The sequence below is a fragment of the Cryptomeria japonica genome, chromosome 6 (assembly GCF_030272615.1).
Source record: "Cryptomeria japonica chromosome 6, Sugi_1.0, whole genome shotgun sequence".
Taxonomy (NCBI): Eukaryota; Viridiplantae; Streptophyta; class Pinopsida; order Cupressales; family Cupressaceae; genus Cryptomeria; species Cryptomeria japonica.
Window position 1 is genome coordinate 99324682 of NC_081410.1, and position 22529 is coordinate 99347210.

General features: G+C 33.6%; 2 protein-coding genes across 3 annotated transcripts; both read right to left on the bottom strand.

The window, feature by feature from the left end:
• Positions 1-4014: 4014 nt before the first annotated feature.
• Positions 4015-8076, bottom strand: LOC131039731 (receptor-like protein kinase FERONIA). Of its 2 annotated transcripts, XM_057972571.2 has the most exons (3): positions 6493-8076; positions 4387-5345; positions 4015-4278 (listed from the first exon to the last, which is right to left on the bottom strand). In XM_057972571.2, exons 1-2 carry the CDS (start codon positions 8049-8051, stop codon positions 4409-4411), a joined length of 2496 nt encoding a protein of 831 aa, XP_057828554.2. In that variant the 5' UTR covers positions 8052-8076; the 3' UTR covers positions 4015-4278; positions 4387-4408. The 2 variants fall into 2 exon arrangements, with proteins under 2 accessions (XP_057828554.2, XP_057828553.2); XM_057972570.2 differs by having other exon boundaries at positions 4015-5345.
• Positions 8077-11298: 3222 nt separating this feature from the next.
• Positions 11299-15094, bottom strand: LOC131039737 (receptor-like protein kinase FERONIA). The gene is made up of 2 exons (XM_057972576.2): positions 13461-15094; positions 11299-12257 (listed from the first exon to the last, which is right to left on the bottom strand). The coding sequence occupies exons 1-2, from the start codon at positions 14987-14989 to the stop codon at positions 11324-11326; spliced, it is 2463 nt and encodes an 820-aa protein (XP_057828559.2). The 5' UTR covers positions 14990-15094; the 3' UTR covers positions 11299-11323.
• Positions 15095-22529: the final 7435 nt, after the last annotated feature.

A 22529-nucleotide genomic window follows, 5' to 3' on the forward strand; every position in this document is an offset into this window, starting at 1 on the left:
TAAAATAGTTTTTTGGTTGATCTTTTTCTTGGAAGCTAAGATAAGGAAAGAATTGTTTTCCTTGGGGATTTATGCACACGAAAGGATATATTTTATTAAGATCAATAAGATGAAGTTGGAGCCATCGATGAATGCTTTCTTCAAGTTTTTGCTTTGTTGAAAATGGAGATTATTTTCTTTGGCACCTAGCTTATAAAGCTTGATTTATATGCTTTGTAAATTCATTATTGTATGAGAGATTCTTGAAGAGATTTTGATTTGAGAGCTACAATTATGTTGTTCAAATTAGTCTTTGTTTTGGAAGACTCCTTAAGAGAATTAGCTCAAATAAATTGTACTATAATTATTCACTGAATAATACAATTGAGTTGTGGATGTTTTGGAGTATGGGTTTTTTTCCCAAAAGGATTTTCCCACATAAATTATTGTGCTATGATTATCTGATTTTAATTGTTTAAATTTGATTTTAATTTGTCCACATAATTGCTTTGTAATTGAATAAGGGTTTGAAAGAATTTTGCAACTCTCTCTTGTGTTAGATTTGTGTAGGAAGTTGTTTCCGTTTACTTGAATTCCTTTTAGTTGGTATTAAAATCTATCCGACTTTGTTTCATTTGGTGGGTTGAAGGTTTTTTTGGTACTAATCTAAGTTTTGCTGGGAGCTTTGCAAAGAAAGATTCTATAACCTTATTGAAGGAAAAGATGGTAAGCACATCTATAATTGAAATAGAAAAGTCTAATGGTGGCAATTTTGAGTTGTGGAAACCCAAGATGGAAGATAAGCTTGTTGATAGAAATTCATGCGCACAATATCTGTTACAAAACCAACTTCAATAATCCAAGAAGATTGGGATTTAAAGGATCGAAAAGCCAAGGATTTGGTCAAATTCTATTTGGTTGTTTTAGTGCTCTTGAAAGTCCATGAAGAGAAGAATGCAAAGGATCTTTGAAAAATCTTGGAGATGTTTATCAAGAAAAACCTTTGGTAAAAAAGTTGATCTTGAGAAAGAAACTTTATTCTTTGAAGATGGAAGGAGGATCCATTGGAAATCACTTAAATGCTTTTAATATGAGTGTCGCATAATTGGGTTATGTTGTTGATAAGATTGAAGATGAAGATTGATGCATGCTTATGTTATGTTCTTTGCCAAAATTTGAGGGATCACTTGGTGATGGCTATTGGAAGTAGTATCGCTACCAAGTTCAAAATGGATGAGGTGGTTTCATTGCATTTGTATGAAGAGATGCAAAGAAAATAATCTGAAATGGCCAATGAAGCCCTTGTTGTTCATTCCACACCTAAAGAAAAAGGCAAGAAAAAGGACAATAAAGTAGAATCTAAATCTTTGAGGAGATCTAAGTCTCCTAGAATGTCCAAGGTGAAATACATTGGAATTGTGACAAATCTAGTCATATCCACAAAGAGTGCAAAGAGGAGAAGAAAAAGAGAGGTAAAATAAATTTATTTGATTTTTGCCTCTAAAAAATCATCTTGTGATGATGCAGATGCTTTTATCGTAGCTTGCATTAGATGATGTGTGGTTGATAGACTTAGGAGCTTTTTTCCACATGACCCCTCATAGGGGTTGGTTCTCAAAGTATGAAGATTATGATGGTGGGAAGGTGTTTCTAGGTGATGATTCTCATCTAAAAATTGCACTTCATGGAAGAGTTAAGATTAGATTCCTTGACGAAAGAGTGAAGGGGATTGATGGTGTATTGTATATCTCGTGTTTGGCACAAAACCTTCTTTCTATGAGTAAATTGAATGATTTAAGTGTGCATGTTGGTTTCTTGAATGGATGATGCAAGGTGACTAAAGGATCTATGGTGTTGGCTAAGGGTGTTCAAATTGTGACCTTGTACAAGTTGGATGCATGCATAGTTTAGCTCAATAGTTCTTTTGACATGTCAAAGGAAAAATCTTTGGATTCTACATCCTCATTGTTAGATCAAGAAAGAAGAGTTTTGTAGTAGCTACATTTGACGTGGATCTGACGAATGTGCTTTTTGGGTACCTAAGGGTGCTCATGCCCTCGAGATGAAACTCCCAACAGAGAAAAAAATGTTGTGACACCATAGACTTGGTAACATTAGTGAGAAGGGTCTTAGAGCCTTGAAAAATAAGCTCGCCTTGTTGAAGGCCTTGACGATTGTAGTCTTGAGTTCAACTTTTGCAAACATTTTGTATATGGAAAAGAACACCGTATTTCTTTTTATTCCACTTCTCATAAGTCTTATGGGTTACTGGATTATGTGCATGCAGATGTTTTCGATCCTGTGAATGTTCATTCTTTATCTAGATCTATGTACTTTGTCTCTTTCATAGATGACTATAGTAGAAGGGCAAAAGTGTGATATTTCAAGAGATGACACCTTCCACAGTTAAACTATAGCCAGAGAAAGAGGAGAAACAAAGTAAGGAGGTAGTTCCTGTTGGTGTATGTGTTTATTACTTAATTTTACTTAGGTAATATTATACAACTATACATTAGCTAATAATGTTAGGTACACCATTTTTTGTTGCTAGGAGTGGTTATACCTACTCTCTTTTATGATTGAGACACATGTCCTTATCAGATGTTCTCTCATCTCCCGTCTTTTGATTTATAAGCACAAGCCTTGTACATTGTAACATATATATTATTGGTGAAATATCATCTCAGTTGTTGGTTCTCTTTGTTGTGAAGGTTATTTTAGTTTGTAGTATAGGCTCCTAGGTGCGTAAATAGTTCGAGTTCCACTTACTCTAAAAAGAGATGAACTACGTACTCCTATTGAACCCGATGATGAGGATAGATCTAATAGCTCTAATAATTCAAAAGAAGATGAAGAACCTAAAACTCAATATTTGAGGAGGTCTACTCATGATAAGCAATGATCCAAAATATTTGGTCATTCACTGAAAAGGTTTGGATATTCTTTGTTGGATTCTAGTTGCATATTTGCTTTAATTGCTAACATTGATGAGTTTAGGACGGTTAGAGAGGTTATGGGTGTGAGTGATGTTGATTCCTAGATGAAGAAATGACTTCATTGAAAAAAAAATGATACATGAGATTTGGTGCACTTGCCCGAAGGATGAAAAAACCCATTATATAAATATATAAATTAATTTAATTATGAAAAACATACAAATATTCTCATTCCCTTAAAAAAAATTATAAATCACTTAATTTTCAATAAAAATAAAAGTTTCTTTATTTACATATGATTTTATCATATTAAATATGTTAAAAATTTGAATGCAATAAAGCGAGAACTATATACTTTACAAGAAAACAACAAAGAAAAGACTAAAAGCTTGTTAAAAAGGCATAATAAAGTCAGTTCTTATAAGAGAACATCCATACTAAGTTCATGACCGAGCAACAAAACTAGGCAGTCAAATATTATCTAAATTTTTAATATAATATAATATTAAATTAAATAATTAAAATACTAAAAAAATAAAAGTTCTTGTATAGTACGTAGGTATATCGATACTCTTTTCTATTAACAAATGTTTGAGAAACACTAGTGTAGTGGAAGAGTATTCATGGTTGCTTCTGTCAATTTATCAAGCCTTCTATATATTCATGTGTAATATCTAGAGTTTGCTCGCCATTCAAAAGCATTGATGTAGTAAGAAAGCATTCATGATTCCTTCTTCCTTCTATATTCAAGTGTAATACTTAGAGCTGGCTTGCCATCCAAAAACACGATGTAGTAAGAAAACATTCATGATTACTTCTTCTAATATATAAAACCTTCTATATTCAAGTACAATAACTAGAACTTGCTTGCCATCCAAAATACATTTGTCTAGTATCATAGACTACCAAAATATATTTGTTTAATATCATAAACTATAAAAAGATTTATTTCCATTTTCATTTTTTTTTTGATCAATAAAGACAGAGCCGAGTTTTATATTAATTTTGCATAATTACAGTATTGACATAACTGAGTGGTATAGCATCAAAAAACCCTTCTCAGCATTTTTCAAAAAAAAAAAAGGTTTCAGAACAGACAGAAAACCAAAAACACCATAGTTTATCATATTTCCATTTTCATGTTTATTAACATTCTTTCTACAATCAATCCATCAATAGTTTTAGGCTTTAGCAACCTACTATGCACATGATCTTGAATCTTCGGCCACACTGAACATGCCTTCAAGACCCAAAGCATATGACAGCGAAACAACCAATGCTACAAGCTGTCTTTGATCAAATTCTTCATCTTCATATAAGCTCTCTTCAATGTTTATGACAATGTCACTTGACAGATCTGTTTCTGCTCAGAATCATACACTATTAAACATTACTAAATATGAAAAATCATGATTAACGATCCACCACAATAATTGCTATTCCATTTTTTCTCTACAGATATTTCATATACCTCCAAAAAGTGGCATATCGATTCAAACTTCGTCAGAAACAACACCACAAGTAGTTTCTCTTTGACATGTTGCAGTTTCATGTAATTGCAGGGCAAACTCCAAGTACCACACCACATCTGCCATGGAAGGCCTCTCATCACCTTCCTCTGCCAAACACTTCTTTCCCACCTCTGCAAACATCAGAAGAGAATCTGAGGTTATGTCACCTATTAAATTGGAGTCTATCATTTGCTCCACTGTACCCCCTCTTAGATGTTCCAGAGCATAGTCAGATAGATTCATCTTCTTCCCTGACTGGGTAGACATAACAGCAGGCTTAGCACACAACACCTCAAACAAGACCACTCCAAAAGAATAGACATCAGATTTCTTTGTAAGAGTTGACCTATAGAAGTACTGAGGATCCATATATCCATAGCTCCCTTTTGCCACAGTGGTTACATGGCTCCGATCAAATGTGTCCACTGTTTTGGAAAGCCCAAAATCAGAAACTTTGGCACTCAAGTTTTCATCCAGAAGAATATTGGTACTCTTCACATCACGGTGTATGACCATCTGGAATGCCCCACAGTGAAGATAGTCAAGGCCCTTTGCAGCACCGATGCATATCTCCAGCCTCTGCTTCCATGACAAAATAATACTTCCTTGGTCCTTTCCATGGATATGCTTTGCCAATGTTCCTTTGGGAGCATAATCATAAACAAGACACATTTCTGAGTTCTGGTCACAGTAGCCTATGAGGTATACCAAATTCTTGTGCCTAAGCCTGGACAACAGCTCTATCTCGTTCCTGAACTCGCGAAAACCTTGGAGGGATTGTGGATTTGCTCTCTTCACTGCTATTCTGATGCCGCCACTGATTTCTCCCCTGTAAACTTTTCCGAATCCTCCTACCCCGAGAAGAAGTGAGTCGTCAAAGTTGTTGGTTGCATCTTGAATCTCAGAAAAACTGAAGTACCTGCAACATACAAATCAGACAAAATATCTATGAATCAGTGAGACACACATCACTGTTTGCAACATATGGATTTGTGCTGGTTTAACCCTTCAGAATAAAATTAATGTAAGGATAGAATTGGTTTCAAGTTGAATAAAATTCCCTGGTTAGCACCCCTTCTGTTGGAGGATTACTATGCTTGAGACGCTTGGATGTTCAAGGATAATTCCAAACAGTGATCATAATGTTTGACAACCAAGGCAATGTTTAAAGAAGAACCCTCCTAACACACAGTTGGGGATATGCAGACTGTCAAGGAAGAACTTGTTGGACAGTGGACACTATAGAAGGAGACAATTCTATTCAACTTTAGAGATATATTATTTATTTATATCAAAGATAATTCGAACGAAATATTTACAAACAGATTATAAAAATTGTCTAAAACAGTTTTGTTTATTGTTGTGCATGGTCTCTGGAGCTGCTCCTGTGTATGCTCTCTCAGGAACTGTTGGGTGTTGTTGCTGCTGCTCTGCATATACTTTCCGGAGCTGCTACTGCAATTTTTTTCTGTAGCTACTGCTGCATTTCAATTCTAATTTGTTCTTCCACCATAACCTCTTCTTCTCTTTTGTTTTCTACCCTTTTTTGGTTTCAACCTATTAGTAATTAATTTCCCCAAAATTCTTCAAGTTCAAAAACTGACTCAAATATGGACGTAAAAATAAATAAATGAAGTTTGACGGATGCAGCACGATGGAATATTTCCAAATCCAAAAAACCTTGAGCAAGAATAATGGACAGGTCAGAACTTTATTTCTCTGACTCAAGGTTAGGTGATTTCAATAGAATTGACACTGCTTACAACAGGAAAATCCAATGGTATTATCAACATGAATGTTGAGTGGGGAGGTGAAGATGTTCAGGTTAAAGTTAATATTGCTTATAAATAGCAACCTCAAGATTATCATCAAAGATAGTTATAAGGCAGTTTCTCTTGGGGCAAAGTAACCTAAGGTAACCGTTCTGGATATTTTAGGAAGAAAAGCTACATTAATCATGTTGAAGCCTTGTTGCAAGATTGATGTAATATTTCTACTTCATGAATTAATATAACACCCATCTCTCTCACCATAGAAATTAAACATAGATAACAAAACTAAAATACCTGCAAGATATGCTAGCTGCAGAAATCGATACATAGCTGTAGGATCCCATAGATGCATTAGATTCAGTGTTCTGGGTTGAAGTAGTAGTAGTCGTACTAACTCCTCCATGACCAGCAACAGCACTAAAGGGCTTGTCATGGGAGCCCTTACTATTCTTATTTTTCCTTTTCAGAGCACACCATAAACCCATCAAACACGGCGTAACTGCAACAGCGAAGCTTCCTGATACAGTCCCTATGGTATGGCCCTTACGCTTGCTACTGCTGATGCTGCTTTCAGGCCCTTTTGCTGAGTTTTCTACAACTTCCTCAGTTACCACAGGATTTAGTCCTGCGAAATTTCCAGAGCTGTCATTGAGCTTATATATTTCCAGTCCATTCAGAATAGCATTATAGTATTGAGGCGCTGTTCTGCTGTTGGGACACAACACCACCCACAGGTCTGTAGTAGCAGATTCATCTGCAGCGACATAGATGACATAATCTCTGTAAATAGGGTGGTTTGACCCTGAAGCCGCTTCAATGACATCGAAGGCTTGCTCTACAGTTTGATTGTTGATATAAATGTCAAAAATCCTCTGGTGGGCTGCTGCGAATTGAAGCTCACAGAAGTGAAGACGAACCAGGTAACTGAAATTGGCATCAATATTGCTAAAAACCCAGGTTAAATTGAAGTTGAGGTTGATTAGGGAGCTTGGATCCATGGACCTATAGGAGGCATATACATCTTTAGGCGCAAGTAAATCTGCCTGTTGGATCTCTGTAGAATTTTCTACTTTACTACCCATAACAGACCCAATTAAATACCTCGAATCTTCAGCCCAAGTCCTCCCATACTTATCACCGGAAGGGCTTATGGTTTGCCCTCCCACGTTCAATCTGTACATGTTCTGCAAGGCAGTGCGTAAGCCTATGGAAAACGGGCTTTGCTGAAAATTCGGGCCAGGAAGAATGACAGGCTTCACAAACAGCAGATTTGGAACAGATATGATTTCCATTGCGTTGATGAATGCATACGATTTGTGGCTGTTTGCTTCAGGTGTGAAGATAATATCAAGCCGTTTCCGTTTGTTGACAGGAATACAAAATTCCATGATAACATATGGCTGTTTTAGAGTCGCTGCAGGGAAATTGCGGAGCAGAACATATGGCCCGCAGTTGACGGAAAAAACAGAGTCATTGAGATTGTGGGTGTTGTAGGAGGAGGTATAAAAGTGGAAGCGCAAGAAATGCTTGTGGGTAGTGTCTGAGATTGGGACAGTGTATGTGGATTTTGCTGTGAATAGACGGGCTGTCTTGTAGAGAGTTTCAGAGGGCAGAAAAGGACCAGAAGAAGCTGCTGTCTCAGTGTTGGTAGATGGAGCGAATTTATTTGCATGGTCTCCAACAAATTCACGTCCATCCTGTGACAGAATTGTGTGCGAGGAGCCACAGTTGAGAAGAATTCTGTCCTGATCTGCAGCATAACTACAAATTGTGAAGGCAACGAATGCAGAGCAGAGAAGAATTTTATCCAGAATGGTCGACATAGAAAGGGCAGGCAGAGCTATACTTGTCATTGTTACTTCGAATTGTAATGATGAGTTTTTTAATAAATGTTGAATAATATTAAAATACAAAGAATAAGAGCTGTCACTAGGTAATTGAACGAGACTTTAAAAAATACGTAAACTGTTGATTTTTTAGGGAAACTTTGTAGCAGATTCTTTCTTCTAGATCCCCTTGGATCATTATGGCTGATGGTTCTGTGTACGAGGCTTAAGATTTTAATTGCGACAGATATAAATAGTAGAAGATTAATTAGAATAGTATTGTTTTTTATTTTATTTTTTAAGATTTTTATTTATTTACAAAGAAATTATGGATTGAAAGGAAAGGAAAGGAAAGGTAAGGATCTTTTATAGTCCACGATGATGTGAGCAATCTGTATATGGATCTAGAGATGGCTTATACCAATATGAGACTACCTCATACTCTTTGCGGGAGACATCTAACAACGCTACAAACGAAGTGTACATACCTTACCCCCTTGTGAGATTTGAACTTGTGACCTCTCTTTTAAAAGCACAAATTTTCTTTGATGGAGAGGATTCAAAGTATTCTCTAAAGTGTTTAAAAATTACTAGTTAAAAAGATATCTTAATGGTGTTTATTTCTTTCAAATAGTTTATTAAAAGCATATGAAATGAAAAATGAATGTGAGAGTTTATAGGTACTTTAGTTGTAAGTTTATATTTTATTTGATTATTTAGATTTAATGGAAATATGTAGTAGTTGTGCATTTTATAAGTTTACAATTTTTGTGTTTGAAAAGTTGATGTTGGTAGTAGAAAACCTGACTAAATGTATATCTATCAAGTATTTGATTAACTAAACATGATTGTGTTATAATGTTCCCTATTCCACCACCAATCCTTGAACCATGTACCCTTTCCACAAGGTATCTTCTAAACTTTCATTTGCATTTGCATTAAAAGAAGCATAGTATAGTACTCGGTTTTTTCATACATCCTTATTTCTTTTATGTCATTTGGTCATTTTAGTCATTTCTAATATGTGGGAGTCAAGTGTTGAATCTTTTTTCAATAACCCAATCGAGTAAATTTACAATGTTCTACAACTTTCCTCTTGTGAATCAATATTGTTTGAAAGGCAAGGTATTTACAATCTACGAAGTTTTCGATTCTTAATTCTCAATTTTATTCCTCAAGCTTTCTAGTTCTTTTTTTTTGTTGGTCAAACTAATGTTGCAATTGTGTCAAGCTTGTGTTCTTCTAGTGTTTCACCATTTTCAAAGCAAAAGTTGTTCAAACACTAGCACAATGTGCAAATGCTTGAATGACATGAGAGCATCTTGCTTGAATGATGTGTAAGCATCTTGCAATACTTTCCTATTTAGCAACTATTTTTGTTATGAACTTATTTTCCCTCTCTTAATATATTTATTATTGCAACTAATTGCATTATTGAAACCTAATGTCAAACATATTTTTCTAAGTTGTTTGCAAATAGATCTTTTAATCTAGGAGTATGTTCTCATGTCATCAGAATGGTGAAATCCAGTGAAGAATTGTCTAGATAAATTGGGCACTAGAAAGAGATGTTTACTCACCTGTATAGTTGCATAAAATTGACTCAGAAAAAAAGATGTTTTGTACATAAATTCTTAACTTGATCTTGTGGATACATGGTATGAGGTTGTCTAGAGAATGAAGAATGTTCTTAGTACTTTGGCACAAAGAACATTGTAAGGTTATATAACTTGTTTCTAAGATAATATTCTAAAGTTAATAGGCACAAAGAACATTGTAAGGTTATACTACTAGCACTTGTGCCAAAGAGAAATTGCACTATTGATGTATATTAACATTTTTTGACACCTCAAGACATGTCAAAAAAATAATAAATATAACAAAGATAAATATTGTATAAATTACAATTGATATAATTATTAAAATGTGAAAGTAGTGGTATACTTGACAATCACAACCATAGGTTCCACGTGATTTCTTTCTTTCTTCTTATAATCATTTATCATTCTTTTGTCATATACAAATATTTGCACCATCACCTAACGTAAGCTTGTACAACGATGTTTCTTGTTTTGGAGGATATGCCATAAATGAATGAAATACCTAGAAATATTTTGTATTTAAAAGTAATTCATAAATGTGGGAGTGGATAATTGACCATGAACTAATTAAGAGCCAACTATAATAAATGTGAATAAATCTGTTTTGCATTGCCCTCAAATGTATTGCCTTTGAAGACTCTTTAAATTGACATCCAAAGAGTTTGGAGAGAACCAAACAAAGCACAAGAACAATCTTGGGGCATTTGTAGTATATTCCATGTGTGTGAAAGCTTTGCCTCTTTCCATGCTATGGCTTTTAGCTTGTAGAAAACTTCATACAACACATAATTTAACTCTCTTGAAATTTAATTTGCATCAACAACTAAGAAGATAACTTAGTAGTCAACAATGAATGCACTCAATCTAATTGGCTTCTTAGATTAATCACTTTCAAAGATTCTAAAAACATATTATATTGCAAGAACATTTTGCACAATTTAGATTTCTAAATTAATTTGAGTCATTTGTATATAGTTAATGTAATTTTTACATTCTAAGGTCTGTCCCCTCCAATATATTCTTCGAAGTATATTTCACTATCAGGTGTAACCATTGCACCTCTTTTTGGTGCAAGTTCTAGTATTACGATTTTTTTATACACAACTATAATATGAGATTCTATATGTTATTATAAAAATACTTCCATTCAAAAAGAAGACCATGATTCATTTAGAATCTTCAAAAAAGACAAAAGCTATCTCTATTGATTGTGTTAAAAATTAGATACAATAAATTAATAAGAAAGTAAAAAATTAGATCTTATAAACTAATAGCAATAACAATGTATCTTATAAGAGAAATAACAAAGAAAAAAGGTAAAACACATGTTCAAAAAAGCATAACAAAGTCAGCTTTTTTAAGAAAACATCCATACCAAACTTATGAATGAATAACAACAATAATCAAATATTATCTAAAATCTCAATAAATCTTAATATTTTTTTTGGTCTTACTCTTTTCTTCTTTGATGGATCATGTAGATTGATCCGAAATGTTAAGAAATAAACTCACACAGTTATTATCATATATTATGCACAACAAATTAAACTACATAATTAAAATATTAGGTAGAACAAACTCTTTGTAAGGAATCAAAGATACTTAGTCAGGACAAACTCATGAGAATTATATAATATTAAACAGGAAATCATGATTAACGATCCACCACAAACTACCTCTAAAAAGTGGCATATCAATTCAAACTTCATCAGAAATAACACAAGTTTTTTCTCTTTGACATGTTGCAGTTTCATGTAATTGCAGGGAAAACTCCAAGTACCACACCACATCTGCCATGGAAGGTCTTTCATCACCTTCCGCTGCCAAACACTTCTCTCCCACCTCTGCAAACATCTGAAGAGAATATGAGGTTATATCACCAACTAAATTGGGATCTATAATTTGCTCCAGAGTACCATCTCTCAGATGCTTCAGAGCATAGTCAGATAGATTCATCTTATTCCCTGACTGGGTAGACATAACAGGAGGCGTAGCGCACAACACCTCGAACAACACCACCCCAAAGGAATACACATCAGATTTCTTTGTAAGAGTCAATCTGTAGATGTACTGAGGATCCATATATCCATAGCTCCCTTTTACCATAGTGGTTACATGGCTCCGATCAAATGTGTCCATTGTTTTGGAAAGCCCAAAATCAGAAACTTTGGCACTCAAGTTTTCATCCAGAAGAATATTGGTAGTCTTCACATCACGGTGTATAACTGTCTGGACTGCCCCAGAGTGAAGGTAGTCAAGGCCATTTGCAGCACCAATGCATATCTCCAGCCTCTGCTTCCATGACAAAATAATGCTTCCATGGTCCTTGCCATGGATATGCTTCGCCAGTGTGCCATTGGGAGCATAATCATAAACAAGACACATTTCTGGGTTCTCATCACAGTAGCCTATGAGGTATACCAGATTCTTGTGCCTAAGCCTGGACAACAGCTCTATCTCGTTCCTGAATTCGTGAGAACCTTGGAAGGATTGTGGCTTTGCTCTCTTCACTGCAACCCTCATCCCATCACCGATTTCTCCTCTGTAAACTTTTCCAAACCCTCCTATCCCGAGAAGAAGTGAGTCATCAAAGTTGTTAGTTGCATCTTGCATCTCTGAAAAACTGAAGTACCTGCAACATACAAATCAGACAAAAGATATCTATGAATTAGTGAGGCACACATCACTGTTTCCTCCGTGATCCCAAAAATATGGTTTTGTTCTGGTTTAACCTTTCAGGCTTCAAGACAAATTCAATGTAAGGATTAAGGATTGGTTTCAAGTTGAGTGAAATTTCTGTCAGAGGGGTCCTTTGCTTGAGATGCTTGGATGTTCAAGGATAAATCCAAGCAGTAAGAGCATAACGTTTGACAAGGCAATGTTGAAAGAAAACCCCTCCCAGTCCTAGCACAATGACAGAGTAGGGTATACGTAGACTTTCAAGGAAGAACTTGCTAGAGAGAATAATAAAACTTAAGACAATGGAGACTATAGAAGGAGACAATTCTGTTAAATTCAGAGATATAATATCAAAAATAACTCATACAGAATGTTAACAATAGATTTAAAAACATGTCAAAAAATATTTTTGTTTGTTGTTGTGCATGCTCTCTGGAGCTGTTGTGTATGTTCTTTCTGGAGCTTTCGTTGTGTATGCTCTCTCTAAAGCTGCTGGGTACATTCATCTAGAGTTGTCGCTGCTCTGCATGTATGTACAGGAGCTGCTACTGTTTTCTGTTTTGTGTAGCTGATGCAGCTGCATTTCAACTCTAATTTGTTTCTCTGCTATAACCTCTTTTCTCTTCTTATTTTTGTTTTCCACTCTTTTTTGGTTTCTAATTACCAGTGTACCTACAAGAAGTTAATTTCTCCCTAAAATTCTTGCTGTTCAAAATCTGACAGTCAAATATGGGTGTCAGAAATAAAGCATTCAAAAATAAATGAAGTGCGGTGGATTGTGCCAGATGAAATGTCTCCAAGCCTAAAAAGTCTAGGACAACAATAAAGGGCATGTCAGAAATTTGTTTCTCTGATTCAAGCTCAAATATTTTCATGGGAAAGTCCAATGGAATTATCAAAATGAATGTTGAGTGGGGAGGTGAAGATGTTCAGGTGAGAGTTGATATTGCGTATAAATAGCAATTTCAAGATTGTCAATTTCTCTTGGGGCAAAGGAACCTAAGGTAACTGCCCTGGATATTTTGGGAAGAAATGTTCCATGTAATCCTGTTGAAGTCCTGTTGCAAGATTGATGTAATATTTCTACTTCATGAATTATTATAACATCCATCTCTCTCACTATAGAAATCAAACATAGATAACAAGACTAAAATACCTGCAAAACATGCTAGCTACAGAAGTCGATACATAACTGGAGGATCCCGTGGATACATTAGATTCAGTGTTCTCGGCTGAAGTACCAGTAGAAGTTGTAGTCCCTCCTTTGTGACCAGCAACAGCAGTTAAGGGCTTGTCATGGGAGCTCTTACTATTCTTATTTTTCCTTTTCAGAGCACAGCATAAAATCATCAAACACGGTGTGAATGCACCAGCGAAGCTTCCTGATACACTTCCTATTGTATAGCCCTTATGCTTGCTACTGCTAGTGCTGCTTATAGGCCCATTTGCTGAATTTTCTAAAACTTCCTCGGTTACCACATGATTTAGTCCTGCAAGATTTCCGGAGCTGTCATTGAATTTAAATATTTCCAGTCCATTCAGAATACCATTATGGTATTGAAGCTTTGTTCTGTTGTTGGGACACAACGCCACCCACAGGTCTGTAGTAGCAGATTCCTCTGCAGGGATATATATGACATAATCTCTGTAAATAGGGTGGTTTGACCCTGAAGCCACTTCAGTGACATCCAAGGCTTGCTCTACAGTTTGATTGTTAATATAAATGTCAAATATCCTCTGGTCGGGTGCTGTAAATTGAAGCTCACAGAAGTGAAGACGAACCAGATAACTGAAATTGGCATCAATATTGCTAAAAACCCAGGTTAAATTGAAGTTGAGGCTGATTAGGGGGGTTGGATACATGGACCTATATGTGGTATATACATCGTTGGGCGCAAATAAATCTGCCTGTTGGATCTCTGTAGAGTTTTTTCCTTTACTACCCATAACAGCCCCCATTATGTACCTTGAATCTTCAACCCAAGTCCTCCCATACTTATCATCTGAAGGGAATATTATTTGCCCTCCCACGTTCAATCTGTACATGTTCTGCAAGGCAGTGTGTAAGCCTATGGAAAATGGAGTTCGCTGAAATTTATAGCCAGGAAGAATGACAGGCTTCAAAAACAGCTGATTTGGAATAGATATAATTTCCATTGCGTTGATGAATGCATAGGATTTGTGGTTGTTTGCTTCAGGGGTAAAGATTATATGAAGCTGTTTCCCTTTGTTGACAGGAATGCAAAATTCCATGACAACATATAACTGATTTAGAGTTGCTACTGCGTGGAAATTGTGGAGCAGAACATAGGGCCAGCAGTTGACAGAAAAAACAGCGTCACTGAGATTATGGGTGTTGTAGGAGGAGATGTAAAAGTGAAGGCGCAAGAAATGATTGTGGGTGGTGTCTGAGATGGGGACAGTGTATGTGGATTTTGCTTTGAACAGACGGGCTGTCTTGTAGAGAGTTTCAGAGGGCAGAAAAGGACCAGAGAAAACTGCTGCCTCTGTGCTGGTGGATGTAGCGAATTCATATGCATCGTCTCCAACAAATTCACGTCCGTCCTGTGACAGAATTGTATCTGAGGAGCCACAGTTGAGAAGAATTCTGTCCTGATCTGCAGCATGACTACAGATGGAGAACGCAATGGATGCAGAGAAGAGGAGAAGCAGAATGGTCGACATAGAAAGGGCAGAGCTATGCTTGTCAGTGTTGCTTCGAATTTTAATGATGATTTTTAAGGAAACTGTTTAGCTGATTCTTTCTTCGCTATTTCGGATGGTTCATAATTGCCGTTGGTTCCATGCAGGGGGCTATAATTGACCCATGGCTATAGGTCCAAAATAATGCAACAATTTTCCCATTTAAATTTGAATTGTAAGGTAGTTATAAATGATATTCACCTTTTTAAATCATAATATATTATTAATTTATTTGCATTGATTGTATCTTTTCAGTTATTATTATTATTATTATAATTGTGACAACATAAATATAATTTTTTTAGACTTTAAGAATATGATAATACATTTGATGTAAGTTGACAATACATGATAGTTAATGTACGAGTTGTTTATTTGGGATCCTACTTCCAATATAATTAATTGATTTATTGACTACAACATATTAACAACTAATACTTTACCTAATAATGCGAATACTTCTAATCCATATTACCCTAAACATTAACTATCTCACTCACATCCTCATCCAATTTATGTGATAATATAATAAATGGTTGACGAGTTTTGAATACTGCCATCCAATTTATATTGGAATATTGTTATGCTTGAATTTTAGCATAATGAGTATTAGATGGTTGAAAGCATTTATCTATAATACAAAGAAATGTTTAAATAACATGTATTTCTATTTTTCGGTCCAATTTAAAACTAGTTGGAATTAGACGAGTACGTATTTGTATATAAATAAATGCATTAGTATCTAATATGCTTTGTTTGATTTTATGCTAAATAATATTAATTTGTAAGAATGAGGAATACAACCTTCAAATTTAATTAATTGTGGTATTCAGTAGATGGCTTCAACACAACTTCTACATAGCAGAAATTGTTGAAAAGATAAATGGCATGCAAGAAATAGGAGGTGAGTGAACTAAAAAAGACATTATAACATACATCTTCTAATAGATAATGTAAACAAGAATGAATTTTGAGAGGATGTTATGTAGGAGAAGGCATATGGTACTCAATTTTTTGGCAGGATGATGGGTAGTGTATAAAGTACAATTGACAAGTTACCCAACAATAAAATAGTGTATAAAATCAAATGAAATCAAAACTTGTAATTCAACTATTGAGAACTTTGTAAATTTACAAAGATTTAGAAACTATACAAAATATAGTTAAATCCACACTTTAAATGATAAATTTTCTTGTTTAATTCTCTCTAAAAAATTTGCATAGTATAAAACAACAAAATTAAAAATTTGAACATATTCTTTGAACTCATTTTTTTTTTGCATTTTCATCATTCGTGATGATATCTTGAAGCACAATGTGGGAGTAGTTGTGAGACTAATGAGAATTGGATAATGTGTTCAATTTTCATTGTGTACTATGTACATGAATGCCTTCAAACATCTAATTTAGGCTATGCTCTCATATAGGCATGGTGAAATCACTTTACAAGATATGTTGGTTTAATGACAAATGGATAGCAATGCACATATTCACCCCACATGTCATAGTATTGATATTTTTAGATCTAATCTTGAATTAGAAATAATCTTTTAATCCATAGAATAGAAACATTGATGTTATGTCTAGGTTTAAAACTTGAGGCCTATGATTGTCATGGTGTTATAATCTTTGTAAGTATGCAAACATTCCAAGAATGTTTTGACATAAAATCAAACTGATGGAGTGGATCATATGTGGAAATATAAATCCCTATACTTAAAATTAGTCTAATAAGATGCATCATGCATGGCGGTGTGAATCTTCAACCTACTTATTACTATCAACAAGTGATGGGAATTGAACTAAGTAATGATTTTCTAAATTTTTAATCTAAATACATTGTATATTAGTTCATGACAATGACTACTACTTCTTATTTAGGATTATGTTCAAAAGTTTCCTTACTATATGCTTGTTTTGGAGAAAACCTTGGAAATTATTCATATGTTTTTAGGCGTGTTCACCCAATTGCATACTCTAACAAAATTGTCATAATATTACTCAAACTGATATTTGTTGCAATAAGATCAAATGGTCAATAAAAGAAATGGGACTATAGTCAAAAGGATTTGTGGATGATAGGTGAGGTATAGATTCCTAAACAACTTTTAAAGATAGATGAATAATTAATTGTTGGTGGATGACACAATTTTATAAATATCATATGCATTTTTAAGACTTCATTGCTAGCATTTATTGATCAATTGAAGATTAAAACATTATATTAATTATAGAGTTGTGCATTGATATAAATTGAAGAGCGGATCACCTTGAAGAAGCTCCATAAACTAATTTATAAGAATATTTCCAATAAAAAGGCAAGGCATTGGAAAAATGTGCAGTGGAAGATAAATTATGGAAATCAAAATAGGAGATGAAATGTAGTAAATCTTAGAGAATAAAAACTCAGTGCCTATTTTAAGGACCTCAATTCTAACAAATGTCTAGTCATAAAAGTGAAGCAACATAACATTTTAAAACTACTAGATTTGTAAATATTATAACAAAAATCATAATAAAAAATATATCAACTTTATTCAATCCATTTAATTTAAAGCGTATAACTTTTATATATTTCCATTAAATTTCAATAACTTAATAAAAGGACACTTAAAAGTGAAGTACTTTTTTTTTTCATTGAATCAATGCAAGAAGTATACATATATTTAGGCAACCAATATTTTGCCAAAAATTGAAATTAGTTATAATACCACTACCAGTCCAATAAAACCCAAAACAACCAAACATTTAGAAATGGAAATGCATAGTTAACAATTAGATCCCATAATAAAGGAGATTGAATTTTAGAGTAGCATCCTAGTTGTTTGCCTAGACATCTTCATCCATCAATGGTATGTCTTGACCTAATTAGTAGCTTACTCCAAGTTGTTAAAAAGTTATCAAATAAAACATAGAGATCATACTTAGCAATTTTAGTAGTTTTCTCTTCTATCACTCTTTAAGATTATATACATGTTCTCTTATATTTCACCTACATATTAAAAACCTATAAAGGATACTCCATCTTCCCTGTGGGTATTCTACCAAGATCCGCATGACATGAAATACATATAAAAAGGATAACATAAATATTATGCTAAAACATCACACTAATTATAGGTGCAAACACAACATTTTATTGCATGATGTAAATGCCAACAATGAGAAAGAAAGAACAAAGGTGTGGTTAGGAGAAAGATTGGGAAGTCAAAATGATAAAATGGAAAAAAAGGATGAATTTTAAGGAAATTTGAAGAGATAATTCAAGGGGTAGAAACTATATAAATTTAGGTAAATTTATGTATATTTTTAAATGAATTGTGAGACAAAAATAGAAATAGGTATCTTGGGATTTCTAAAAGAGAAAGATGAGATAGGGGTGGGAAAAGGAAATAAAATGGTAATTAAAGGAAAGCTATATTGAAGTAAAAGTGAATATGATATTAAAAGTGTCTAAGATATATTTCACAAATGGATTAAAGATTCTAAGAGAAATTAGAGGAAAACTTTAAGGAAAGACTCTTTATGGCTCACAAAAGAAAAATAATATTTAGATTGAAAAAGGTAAAAAAAATGACATGAAGGATCACAAATTTGAAGTACAAATGAAGGTGACCGATTTAATATTATTTTGATAAATTGATAAGGATATATAAAAGAAAAATGAAACTAAACTATTGAATTTGATCTAATCTCGAATGTGGTGTGATATATTATATTTTTGTTGACCCACATAAGATCACATATATTCTAGAAACATATATATTTCATTAACCTTGACATATGTATTTCAATGAGAATCTAAACACAAACCTAGATCAAGTTGATTGTAAAATATTACAAAGCTACAAGCAAACATATAAATTGTGAAAAATACAAATAACAATGAAATCTAATATAAAAAATAGAGACGAAAATAAAATTGATTTATAACTAAATGAAATTACATACAATATATACTTTACAAGAACAAGTCAAAAATTTAAGTCTCTCAAAGAACTCAAGTTAGGCACAAGTGAATAAGTGACGTGCTACAATTTGTAATTAGATCTACAATCAAAATAAAGTGCACAAAAAATAATATAAATTAACTCAACAAAAAAATATATTCCCATATACAGTTTATTCTCCAAACATTTGAATAGTTGACAAATGTTTTCTTTATTATTCTAATTATATAATATTAAGGAAAGAGTTGCAAATAAATGGCCTTATAGTTTTCAAGTCCGATGAGAATAAATAAAAGGAATAAAATTAACAACTGAAGATAAGGAAAATAACAAGGTTTTGTATAACTAATTATCCTATCCTATCCCAAGTGATTAAAAATAATTACTTAAGTGAAATTAAATAGCATGCACAATATTATACTTATATTAAGACATTTCTTTAAGTAATTAGTTTTACATTAAAATGGTGAACACAAAATGAAGAAAAAATTGGTTAGGGGAAAAACTTAAAAGATTAAATACAACCAACTTGATGTGAAGTGCACATGTTGAAGTTTGCAACACAAGCACCTACAAGATCAAACGACAAACAAAGAACCTTCCACAAAAGAGAGTTGCACAAAAGAATGCTATATTACTCACAAGCAAAGAACACAACATGAGTTGCAATTGTACAATGAGGTGCTTATAAATAAAGAACAAAGCTAAATTTAGGAGAACTAAACTTCAAGCATGAGGAGCTAAATAAAGTTGAATTCTAAATAAAGTTAGATGTATAAAGCTAAATCAGAAGCAAGCACTCCTAAGTGAACTTAACCAAAAAATGAAAAAAAGCATAACTAGTTGTAAAAAAGCAATTAAGAGCTAAATATGCTCTAACACCCCCCCCCCCCCCCCCCTCGCCTTAAGTGAAACTTAGGGTGAGTTAAAAAAAAATTCTAAATGCATGAATGCAAGAAATGGGTCCTGACAACAAAAGGCTTGATTAGGTACCCATGTACAAACTTATGAAGTATCTCTAAGTGGAGAAAAGGAGAAAAAACACTTTTGGAAAAAAGCCCTCTCCAAAAGCAAGAGATGGAATGCATATAAAAATATGAACTGCTAAAAAATGAATGAAGAACCAAGAGGCCTCAAAGTAAATGTCCTAGAAGAATGGGAACATGAAGAACATCCTCAAAGCAAAAAGAATCTACAGACAACTATCAAATGATAACTATTGTGGTGCTAAATGAAGAACCTCATTTGAAACCAAGATGATGATCAAGATCAAGAAGACAACAATTTGCATGAGTGCTCCCAACTACACTAGTTGAACAATTAGATGGAAAACAAAGGCAAAACCATTTGTCAGTTGAAGATACAAATGACACATGAAGTTGCATGAGTGACCCCAACGACACTACTCAACTATGAAGGAGTAAACTACTAGTAAAAAATGCAGGTGCCAATAGTCTAAAGACCACTGATCAATAACAAAAGATGAAAGGTCGCCTTCACAAAATTGGAATGCAAGAGTGTCTAACTCTAAAGCACAACGAAGGAAGCATTAGCACCAACAATAGAAACCCCACCATAATTCTCACAAGGGAGAGGCATGACAAGTTTGGATTGAAACTGTGTGTCACCATGAAGTGCATGAAGGATAATCTGAATATGCTCAAGAAAGTATCCGTAATTGAAAAAGGGCATGCAACTAATGCACGCACGCATTGGAAAATATTCTCTAGGATTCAATGTTGTCATAGAGGAACACTAACTAGACAAAGGTGTTATGGAAAAACAAAAGGCTTTACACAACCCCTCATGGCACTTTATAATATAGTGCATGTACAAAATAAGGTACAACATAATGTGCAAAATCTTAAAAAACCATACACAAGAGTGGCACTTTATCTAAACATGTCTATAAGTAAAGAAGTGCATGAAAAGGATGTTCAAAATGTAGGACAACCCAAGAGAAGCCATCCAATACAAACAAAAAGATTCTAGAAGCTAGAATGACCAAGTAATTAGCCATGAAGTGAAAAAACGTAAAATACTAAATAAAAGTTACTTGTGGCAAAATCTAGAAAATCTAACAACAAATCTAAATAGCAAAACTTTGAGAGATTTCCAACAATATGCAGAAGTCAAAAAACATAGACCATTTACCCAAGTTATGGCCCCAAAAACACGAAAAATAAGGATGACTTTGGAGGCCTGGTATTGAAAATTGGTGTAAATATAATCAAACCAATAAAATCATATTGGCATAGGAATCATCTTTTCAAAAATATGTCATTTGCTCGATTTCAACTCCGTATGATGAAGTTATGAGCAAAAAAGAAACTACTATTTTTTATGGTTTGGAAGGCTTAGAGGGTTCCCAAAAATGATTTTTTTTAAATAGAAACTTTTCAAAAATAGTAATTTTCCAAATAGTATGCTTATATTTATATTAATTTTAAAAATCTTTTATGATAAAATATTAAAATTAATTAGAAAAAGAATGTACATTAAAGAAAAAAATTATCTTTTACTATTTTATTTTTTTGATAAGAATAATTGTAATGTTATCTTCTTTTTTAAGGATTAACTTTCATAAAATAAAATTTTTATTATATAATTTATGTCTTTTCTTAGAGTTAAAACTAATAATTAAAAGACATTAGAATTAATTTAATTTATAATTTTTTGTTTTATTAAATTTTAATTTATTGCAGAATAATTATATTTAAGTTTTTCGTTCTTTTTTATCAGTCAAACTTGGCAATGGCAATGTGACACCGAACCCACTGGAACAACAAAGACACGAGCCTATGCTCACAGTGGCCAAGCAAGATTTGAACCTTGGTGGCACCATTAACAATGCCACACCTTAACCAATATGTTGTAGGATGAGCCCCAAATATATTTAAGTTTTTATTTCTATTTATATAATAAAATAAATTTCACCTTAAAAATTAAATTAAAAGTTTAGAGCGAGAGAGAAAGATAGAGAAACTAACTTTTGATTACTTGTTTCATGTCATCAATTTAAGGATATCACGTGTCCTTGGGGAGTTATGCTTAGGGTAGCATGTCATTTGATTATTATCTGCTTCTCTATCTCTCTTCCCCATCTATCCTTCCCATTATATCCATCTCTATCTCTCCCTCTTTCTTTCCCTCTCTCTCTCTTTGTCCCTCTCTCTTATCGCTCACTCTTTTTATCTCTCTACTTCCATAGCCTCTCTTTATTTCTCCTTCTCTCTCCCCCTCTTTATCAATTTTTTAATATCTCTCTCACTCACACACGCATTCCCTATTTCTCCCTCCCTATCTATATATCTCTCACTCCACATACACACACACTCTATCTCTATCTATATTTCTATCTCTCTCTTATACACTTCTCTCATTTCATCTCTCTCACTCTCTCTCTATATATATCAATTCATATATATTTATCTTTCTATCTCATTATCTCCCTCTCATTGTCTCTCCTTTCTATCATTTTCTCTACTTCTTTCTATCCCTATCTCTCTGTCTATTCTTCTTTCTATCCCTAACACTTCATCTCTCCCCTTTAATCTATTCTTTAATATCTA

Bases quoted from the DNA above. Each gene is read 5' to 3' on its own strand.
- LOC131039731 (XM_057972571.2), bottom strand. From the start codon at position 8,051: ATGACAAGTATAGCTCTGCCTGCCCTTTCTATGTCGACCATTCTGGAT. The intron at 5,346-6,492 runs GTATTTTAGTTT...TGTATGTTGCAG, and splicing joins GCAGCTAGCATATCTTGCAG to GTACTTCAGTTTTTCTGAGA.
- LOC131039737 (XM_057972576.2), bottom strand. From the start codon at position 14,989: ATGTCGACCATTCTGCTTCTCCTCTTCTCTGCATCCATTGCGTTCTCC. The intron at 12,258-13,460 runs GTATTTTAGTCT...TGTATGTTGCAG, and splicing joins GTAGCTAGCATGTTTTGCAG to GTACTTCAGTTTTTCAGAGA.